The 9,847-nt window shown below is 43.0% G+C and overlaps 1 protein-coding gene across 1 annotated transcript in view; it reads left to right on the forward strand.

The window, feature by feature from the left end:
* The window catches only part of SDR39U1 (short chain dehydrogenase/reductase family 39U member 1), a 14,081-nt gene extending 4,527 nt beyond the window's left edge, over positions 1-9,554 (forward strand). The window contains exons 3-6 of the mRNA XM_018558205.1: positions 1,948-2,030; positions 3,925-4,046; positions 6,184-6,339; positions 9,041-9,554. Of these exons, the coding sequence (XP_018413707.1) occupies positions 1,948-2,030; positions 3,925-4,046; positions 6,184-6,339; positions 9,041-9,459 (780 nt within the window). The 3' untranslated portion in view covers positions 9,460-9,554. The remainder of the gene's footprint in view (positions 1-1,947; positions 2,031-3,924; positions 4,047-6,183; positions 6,340-9,040) is intronic.
* Positions 9,555-9,847: the final 293 nt, after the last annotated feature.

Here is a 9,847-nt window from a genome sequence, read left to right on the forward strand (position 1 = left end):
AGCTGGCTCTGCCTCTAGATAGGCAGAGCCAGCTGTCACTCACGCAGCTGGGCGGATCCAGACATAATTGTCGGGATCCGCTTCAGCTGCGGCGTCTCAGTATACGGCGAGCTGTAGCTCGCCGTATACTGAGCTTAGGGTGACGGGAGGACGCTAGTTTGTGTCCTCCCATTACCCTTAGGAGAATTATGGGGAAAAGCCTTAACCCCATAATTCTCCTTTTAACATTTCATTTGTTTAGTCACACATACATATGAAGTATTGAATATGAATATTTCATGTTTATTGTTTCAAACCAGCTGTTGGAACTCTAGGTTTCATTTCACAGATGTACAAGGCCATCCTAGCTGCTCTCCCCACTTCCCTTATGGGCTCTTTATGGAGTTTTTGTGCCTTTTTCCGACAATTTCTTTCCAGTCATAGTTTGTAATTGCCTCATTTACACGGGCGTACAGATCAGTACATCCATGCAGGGGGCCCACGGAAGCACAGGTGTTCCGTGCCGCTTCCTGTTAGAATCATTGATAGGCTGCGGCGGAACTGATCTTAATGCACACCCCAGTATCTACATCCTTGCAGGAATGGATGCAGACAGACTGTATTCAGAGCTGTGCATCTGCTCCCGTACAAATGGAAACACTTAGATGTGCATAAAGATCGGTGCAGCCTGTCATAGATTTTAACAGGCTGCTGCACGGGAACACCTGTGCCTTCCCGGGTGCATAAATATCACCCCTTGCAAGGTTGTGCCCATGTGAAGAGCGCCACTTGCTTAAAATCAAATAGTTTTGTCTTTCTGGCATCTGCTGGTTGTTTGCGACTTGAATAAAACTCATGTTGTGTCAACTGTGACCCGGGTTTTTCCATTATATGAACATTTAATAAGCTCTTCATTGTTTAACAGATCAGATCCAACAGAATATAATGTCTACATTTGTTTATACACTCTACTATAAAAGTATTCTGTAATAAGGTCAGACATTTCCACCCTTTTGCTGTTTTAGCAGTGCCGTGACACCAATCCATTTCAGGTTAATCTCGCATTACTACCACTGTCCCAGCCTATGCAGCACTTTCTGTCTGTGTATGGAGTCTACATCCACATTGTTATCTTTAAAGGAATCTGTAGTGAGAACATATGTAGGCTGCCATTGCTGAGTTTTACTTTGAAAAATATTAGTTGTCTGACTGTTCTAATGATCCACAGGCTTCAATACCTTGAGTCACTTGCCTAAATACTAGTTCAGGGTACAGGTATACAGATCAGGATTTGTGCCTTCATTGGGGCATAGCTATTCTGCATTGGTGGCTTTGCAAGAAGCAGCAGCCATGCGACCATCGTTTTCCAAAAAAGATCAGCAACGCCATCCTCTATATTCTTAAAAGTAAATAATTTAAAGTTGATCCTAAACCTGTATAGTGTTCCTTAAACAGTGGTTACAGTCGTGTACTGTTTGCAATTCTTGGAGATGCTCATCTCACCATCACAGTGCTAGGGGACCTTTTGTGCAAAATAAATCCGTCAAGGAAAAAAAAGAAGTGCTCAATGCTACAATGACTTATTGTGTACATAGTAAAGAGACCCAAAATCACCTAATTTCAGTATAAACCACTTTTTGGTAGCAATGTATTGTAATGATATGTTACAAATGTGTGATTTCCTAATTCGGGTCATGAATATATATATATATATATATAGATCCGTACTCTGAGCCAGACAGGACTGTATTACTTTGCACAGTGCAGAAGCACAAGGTGATGGGCACATAGCAGTGTGCTGCTGCTTCAGTGTCCAGTCAGCAGACTGAGGGCAGGTCCTTGAGCAGACTGCACTGCTTTACTGTTTTGGAGAACAATGTGGTTCGGTACAAGGGCATACTGCCTACTAAAAGGACAAGTTGAAGTCTGCTTTCTGATTCTTAGTTTTGTGTAATGTTGTTTTGACAGGTAGATGTCACCAAAAAGGGTCTACCACCATGTGATGCAGTCGTTAACCTTGCTGGAGAGAATGTTCTGAATCCCCTAAGAAGGTAAGAGGTGTGCGAGGAATAAGGCATGCAATCATGTTACAGGGGAACTAGACCCACCAGTTTATCTGTCTCAAAACTGTTGCTTTTAAGGCATGCCTCTGGTAATAACTGATAAAGTTACTAGTGAGCCGATTTCAGCTTTCAATCAAACTTGCTTTCAAATGGCTGGTGTCATTGCTAATCACATGTGCAGCTTCTTCTGCTAAGCAAATCCCTTCCTGTGGGGTGTAATCCTAGCTACCTGTTTGGGGGGCTATGCTAAGCCACAGTCGGTCACATTTCCTGGTGATGTTGTTTTAGCTTTTTCAGGCCTTCACCTTCCCCCAGGCATACAAAGTGGATCAGATGCTTTATTGACAGTTCCACTCCCCTCTGCATGGCCTGGGGGGTGGGCCCGAAGAAGCCATTGGTGACCCAGTGCTTAACCCAGCCCCAGAACTAGGCCATGCTGAGGTGTAAAAAAAAAAAAAGAAAAATCATTTGACCTGGAAATGAAAGAATAACAAAATGTGTTTATGACTTTATTTTAAAAGTGTATTTTCTGTAAAAAAATTGCTGGTCATGATGTTCTATATTTTAGGTGTGGGAAAACTAACTGGTTTGTCAACCACTTTACAGCTGGATCTTGCATTTATGTATTTATTGTACCTTACAGGGAAGATATCACAGAACTGAGAATTCTGGTTGTATTCTCTTATCCTCAGAATCCATGAGAGATACAGAAAGTCATGTGATCCAGCTTGACAGCAGCCACTCTAAACTCCAATATAAGCTTGAACACCAGTAGGCAATAACTTAAAGGGACAGGCCACCATAAAATGACATTTTAGTTCTAGGAAGAACCTGGGCAGCTGACTCAGTCTCTGGCTTCTGATAAGTCTCAAAATGTTCCTGCAATCTGGGAGTTGGTGTGTTCCTACCCACCTTTGCATGTGCCAGCATCTCCTATTACTCTCTCCATCATATGAAATTTAAAAAAAGGAGAGCGGGGCTATCTTACCAATAGGCTCAAAAACTGTGGAACCAGCACACGATAATCTTCCAAAGAAATTCAAACTTTATTCCACATGCATCTGTACAAAGAACAAACACTGACTTGTTTCTGCCTTACTCGGCCTTAGTCATGACCATGACTAAGGCTGAGTAAGGCAGAAACGCGTTAGCGGTTGTGCTTTGTACAGATGCATGTGTAATAAAGTTTGAATTTCTTTGAAAAATGATCGTGTGCTGGTTCCACAGTTTTTGAGCCTATGACTCCGGAAGAGAGTCATCTGCGCACAGAATGTCGATTGCGGGGATGCATGATAGGGGTGAGCTGTGCGCTTCATGTTTTTATCTTACCAATAGAGTCCCCCCAATGATATCAAAAAGGTGACTTAACTCTCCAGCATCAACCAAAACAGCTATATCTGTTTTAGGTGGACTGACCTGTTAAAAGAAATCTCTGTGGAGAGAAATATGAGGGCTGACATTGCGGACTGCTAATTGCTTGGCTGTCTTTGACTTTCATTCCTGCAAATCCACTGATGTAGATCAAGAACTATGCAAGAAAGTTAGTGAGATGTCAGAACCCCTGATCTGCATACCTGGGATAGGTCGTTGCCTCATAATCTATTGTAGTCATAGGATCAAGATGATATCTAGGAAAAGAGCAATTTTGGGGGATGTCCGCAATGACAGCTTCCATAGTTTCTACAACCTGTGACAAACATTTCCAGTCATCATTTAAAATCTTTTTATTAGACAAACTCTTGACTTCCTTTGTGTCTGCCTTAGTGATTGTATATTTCATTTTAGCTGTTTTCAATATGTACATTTATCCAGATACTAAAAATAAATGTGAAGACTGTCCATAATTGTGCTCACAGTGTATGATATTTCTTCTTTTTTCTAGGTGGACAGAGCAGTTTAAGCAGGAAGTTATTGCCAGTAGAATCGAAACTACACGTACCCTCAGTGAAGCTATTGCCAAATCCGAGATCCCCCCTCACTCTTGGGTTCTAGTCACTGGAGTGGGTAAATAAGTATATGTTTCTGTCTTCAGCCATCATTAATTTAATTAATTAATCATTAATCAGAATAATGAACACAATACAGTCTAATGCAATCTCCATGTGCTTTGTCATGCTTTTACGTCTTACATGCAGGACACATGAACTCTCTCTCTCTCTCTCTCTCTCTCTCTCTCTCTCTCTCTCTCTCTCTCTCATCTCTCTGCTCTTTGTGTGCTCTGCCATTTTAAACACAAGATGAGACTCTTTAGTTTGTGCAGTCTAGGGGTGGCATCACGTAAAATCAGTTTTCATGATTATCATGTTGACTTCGTCTTTTGGACTCTAAGGCTGGCCATACACTCCTGTGAATCGGCCAAAATTCTTACAGTGGGCAACCCTGCCAGCTCAACAAATGTGGAAATGAGTGAAAAACTTTCAGCCTCGTGGTGACTGCAGCCAATCAGCTGCAGTCACTGTTGATGTATTCTGCCAACGGTGGCTGCTGGCTGTCAGAAAACAATAGCCACACCAGGAGATTCATCCATCCACAATGTTTAGCATGGATGGAGGAATCTGTTAGTATATGGCCAGCTTAAAGATACATTCCTATATTTTTTAATTTTTTTTTTTTAAGCCCACCCGTCAAGCATTAAGTGTTTGCTTTGGTCTAGGGGGCTAAAATAAAGAAAACTTGCTCACCTGATCCTCAGTCCCGCCTGACTGCTAGACCGGTCCCCACAGCATCTTCTCCCTCGGGCTCTAGTAGTCTAAGGACCCATAACTAATCGCAACTAATGCAGGTATGTTAAATGTGAGGACTCCAAGGAGCATACCACAGCTGGAGCAAAGGTAAAGAGAGGTGAGCAATCATGACAGCAGTACTGAGGATCAGGTGAGCATATCTTCATGTTCTCCCCTACACCAAAAGGAGCATTTAAGCCTTGCCGTGTGGGGGTAGCCCCACTGCAAGGGTTACTTTTTGTTTTGTTTTTTTAAATCCTGCAGTTCTTCTTTATGGAAACTGTTAGCTGGTCAGAGTGGCAGCATTGCAATGCCTTCTGTAGTGGGGGGGCCACGCAAATCAGGGATCCGGTCTTGTAGAAACCATGACAAATCTGATCTGCTCTTTGTTTACAGGATATTATCCTCCCAGTCAGACACAACAGTATACAGAGGATAGCCCTGGAGGAGATGCAGATTTTCTGTCCCGACTAGTAAAGGACTGGGAGGATGTAGCACAGCTAGCTCTTTGTGTGCTCTGCCATTTTAAACACAAGATGAGACTCTTTAGTTTGTGCAGTCTAGGGGTGGCATCACGTAAAATCAGTTTTCATGATTATCATGTTGACTTCGTCTTTTGGACTCTAAGGCTGGCCATACACTCCTGTGAATCGGCCAAAATTCTTACAGTGGGCAACCCTGCCAGCTCAACAAATGTGGAAATGAGTGAAAAACTTTCAGCCTCGTGGTGACTGCAGCCAATCAGCTGCAGTCACTGTTGATGTATTCTGCCAACGGTGGCTGCTGGCTGTCAGAAAACAATAGCCACACCAGGAGATTCATCCATCCACAATGTTTAGCATGGATGGAGGAATCTGTTAGTATATGGCCAGCTTAAAGATACATTCCTATATTTTTTAATTTTTTTTTTTTAAGCCCACCCGTCAAGCATTAAGTGTTTGCTTTGGTCTAGGGGGCTAAAATAAAGAAAACTTGCTCACCTGATCCTCAGTCCCGCCTGACTGCTAGACCGGTCCCCACAGCATCTTCTCCCTCGGGCTCTAGTAGTCTAAGGACCCATAACTAATCGCAACTAATGCAGGTATGTTAAATGTGAGGACTCCAAGGAGCATACCACAGCTGGAGCAAAGGTAAAGAGAGGTGAGCAATCATGACAGCAGTACTGAGGATCAGGTGAGCATATCTTCATGTTCTCCCCTACACCAAAAGGAGCATTTAAGCCTTGCCGTGTGGGGGTAGCCCCACTGCAAGGGTTACTTTTTGTTTTGTTTTTTTAAATCCTGCAGTTCTTCTTTATGGAAACTGTTAGCTGGTCAGAGTGGCAGCATTGCAATGCCTTCTGTAGTGGGGGGGCCACGCAAATCAGGGATCCGGTCTTGTAGAAACCATGACAAATCTGATCTGCTCTTTGTTTACAGGATATTATCCTCCCAGTCAGACACAACAGTATACAGAGGATAGCCCTGGAGGAGATGCAGATTTTCTGTCCCGACTAGTAAAGGACTGGGAGGATGTAGCACAGCTGCCACTAGTCAATGGCAAATCTGATACACAGCTGACAAAAGTGCGATCAGGTATGTAAACAGAAGTTTCTAAAATACAACATTGGGAGGTGGAGAGGTTTCCCAGATTGGTAGCTACTTCAAATTATGTTCAACTATATTTTATACCTAAATCTGAACTGTTCTTTAGTTGGCTTATTTAAAGGAGACCTATGGGGTTAGGGCTTTTCCCCATAGCTCTCCTTAGGGTAACAGGAGGACACAAACTAGCGTCCTCCCGTCACCCTAAGCTCAGTATACCGCGAGCTACAGCTCGCGGTATACTTAGACGCCGGAGTGGATCCCGACAATTATGTCTGGATCCGCCCAGCTGCGTGACTGACAGCTGGCTCTGCCTATCTAGAGGCAGAGCCAGCTGTACCCCCCCTCCCCCGTCCGTTCTGCCAGTCAGCGCTGGCGGATCGGAGCGGGAGGGGGGAATCCAGCCCCTCCCCTGTCACGGCTCTCTGCAGTGACAGGATTGAGAAGTGAGCGAACACCGGTATGTGTTCGCTCACCTCCCGATCTACTGAGCCGACCTGTGACAGTCTCATTGTCACAGGTCGGCTAGAACTATGAGGTGAGTGAAAAGCACTCACCTCATAGTTCTCCTTTAAATTACCTTTCATGATCAGAAAACAATAATAATATTACAACAATGAAAGTAAACCTTTTGGATAAAGTAGGGAATGGTTAACCTGTTTCTTCCATACCCTGGTCTCAGGCTAAGGATCGGAGCTGGGAGGACCGGCTCCCAATCACGGGAATACTGTGATTGGCTATCCCTAGTAAAAGACCTCTCCCCTATATCTCTTTCTCCTCTTTGAGGATACAATACAGTGCTAAACAGAAGCAGTGTGACAAACTGTGAGACAGATTTATCATAAGGTTACAGTTTGAGCCATAAATTCTTCCCTCAGCTGCTCTAAAGTCGTACTGTGACAGGCTAAAACCTGACCCCGACCCCTTCTTAATTATGCATCTGTTTGGAGTGAAAATCTCTCATCTTTTTAATATCACCAGCACAACAAGGTAAAATCTTTAACGAGTGGTCATTTTATTGATGTACACACATCTCGTCATAAAGCAACGTTTCGGGGCCACTCGTGGTCATGCTTGATGAAGGGACGCTGAGTGGCCCCGAAACATTGCTGTATAACGAGATGTGTGTACATCAATAAAATGACCACGTGTTGAAGATTTTACCTTGTTGTGCCTTTTTACAATTTGGATTTGAAGCAGCGCCATCCACTATCACTGCAGCACCCACTTTAAAGGGACATACCAGTAAGGAGTGCGTTGGGAACCTTTTTGGTAATACGAAATCCCCTGCACTCCATACAGTGTACACACCTTGGATGAGAGGTTGGTGCTTGAAGTGCCAACGCGGATTGTGCCGTGTCAGATACAGTCCATAATAAAAGTCACCAGCACTCGATGATATGTGCAAGAAGTAAAGCACTTTTTATTCAATCGTCACATGCGTCAAACAGCCTGGGAACCTTTTTCGAACATCTTTAGAAATCTGTCGTAAAACTTTGCAAACTATCGCACATGGCTTCCCAGGAAAAAAGACACAGAGGTCAGTAAGCCTGCCAACAAGACTTTGCTGAACAAGAGGAGGCCTGGTTTTGTGACTAATTATGTAGCATTTTGTTTGATAAATGTCCCCCAATGTTTTTTTTTCCAGGATTCTCTTCTGTAGAGCTTCCTTAAAGTGTATTTCCACTTTTGCATAGCTTTTCACATACCATATCACAACAAACATTAAAGATTGCTACTTGCATGTTGTGTTCTCATATTTCTGTAAACTGAGTATTCCTCTGAAATTCAAGGCAGGTGGAGAGGTTACCATAATTAACCCTGCCTGCACTGTACTGTGCAGATATTGTTATAAACTAGATTTGAACATCGTCTGTCCTAACAATGGGTTAAAGATCTAGAAGCATCGTATGTTAATGAGAGGAAGCACAGAGTGTCCCTTGTCTTTCTTTGGAAACAGCCATTTTGAAATTGTAAAGGTAAAGTTGCAGTCTGTCCAATGCCCCCCTCCCCCACAGCAACATCCAAAAGAACAGGGTTATTCACAAAAGGGTGGAGAGGGCAGGAGAAGGGAACAATCTAGGACAACATAGCTGAACTGGGGAATTTTTCCACATCAGCTCTGTTGTCCTAGAATCTGTTCACCTCTCCTGCCTTCTCCAAACTCTTCACCCTTTTGTGAATAACACTGCTAGAGGGGTTTTCTCATATTTGACTGCAAAAGTGGAATTACACTTGAAAACGTGGTGTGCAGTATACCTTGCTACCAGTAGATGGCACTGTTCCTCCAGCACATTATTTTGTTATATTATCGTATGTTTTTATTTTGAGTACATTTCGAAAGTCTTTTCTTTTATACTTTTTAAAGTATGATGAGCCTTTTAAAATCTTTTATTAGATTACATTTTTTAATACACCCTATTAATACTATTTTTGAAGCTCAAGTACAGGTTTTTCTGGTTTGTGGTAATAACAAATGATGATTTAGTTTTCTTAAACACTCACAATTTACCTGGCTGCTGTTCTTACTTCATTTACCTCCGTGCCCTGAAATATCTGAGATACAGAGCACAAATTGTGAGTTAAGTAGCTTTGAGAAATGTTCACTTTAGAATTTGTTATACTGATAACCAGCAGTCAAATTGAGACTGTTATTAGTGGATTGAGTACTGTCTATTTATTTTCTTTTAAGGTGTCGTGCTGGGTCGTAGTGGGGGTGCCCTCCCCACTATGCTGTGGCCTTTCCGGTTGTGTCTTGGTGGTACTTTGGGTTCTGGAAGACAGCCATTCCCTTGGATTCACATTGATGACCTCTGCAGATTGTTATGCCACACAATCGAGCAAGAAGGAGGTGTTGGTGGAGTGTTGAATGCAGTGTCCCCCTCCTCTGTCTCAGATACTAATGCTGATTTCACTCGAGCCCTGGGTAAGGCGTTGGGACGTCCCACATTATTATTCACTCCAGCCTTTGCTGTGCAGCTGCTGCTGGGAAGTGACAGAGCTCCAATGCTGCTCGAGGGACAGAAAGTTGTCCCAGAGAGGACTCTGCAGAGTGGATTTAACTTCCTGTATCCTGACCTTGACTCTGCACTTGCTGAACTCTTGAGCTGAAAGAATATTCTCATTTGTTGATTAAGCAGTCATACTGGGCAATAGGGAGCTGTGATTTCTCAACAAGAAATTATTAAAAAGTATGCTATACTGTGTGTGCATATAAAGAGTGTTTCATTCTTGTTTGCTTTATATGGCTTGAAACAATTTTAATGCTCCTGGTCTTGTTTTGGAGCCTCTCAGCACTGTTTAATAGAGCCAGCAACTGCCTTGGAATTCCCTGTGCACAGAAGCAAAGCCTGTGTCTCCATAACCGCTGCTGCTGAAATGGTTACTGGCAAGAGGGAAGGGGCTGCAAACCTAAGCAAAGGTTAAAGTTGATGTAAACCATAGCCTGCAGTTATTCAGTTTGTTAAAGTGTGTGTATATCATGAATACTTGGCTTTTG

Source organism: Nanorana parkeri, unplaced genomic scaffold (genome assembly GCF_000935625.1).
Source record: "Nanorana parkeri isolate BGI_ZX_2015 unplaced genomic scaffold, ASM93562v1 scaffold325, whole genome shotgun sequence".
NCBI lineage: Eukaryota > Metazoa > Chordata > Amphibia > Anura > Dicroglossidae > Nanorana > Nanorana parkeri.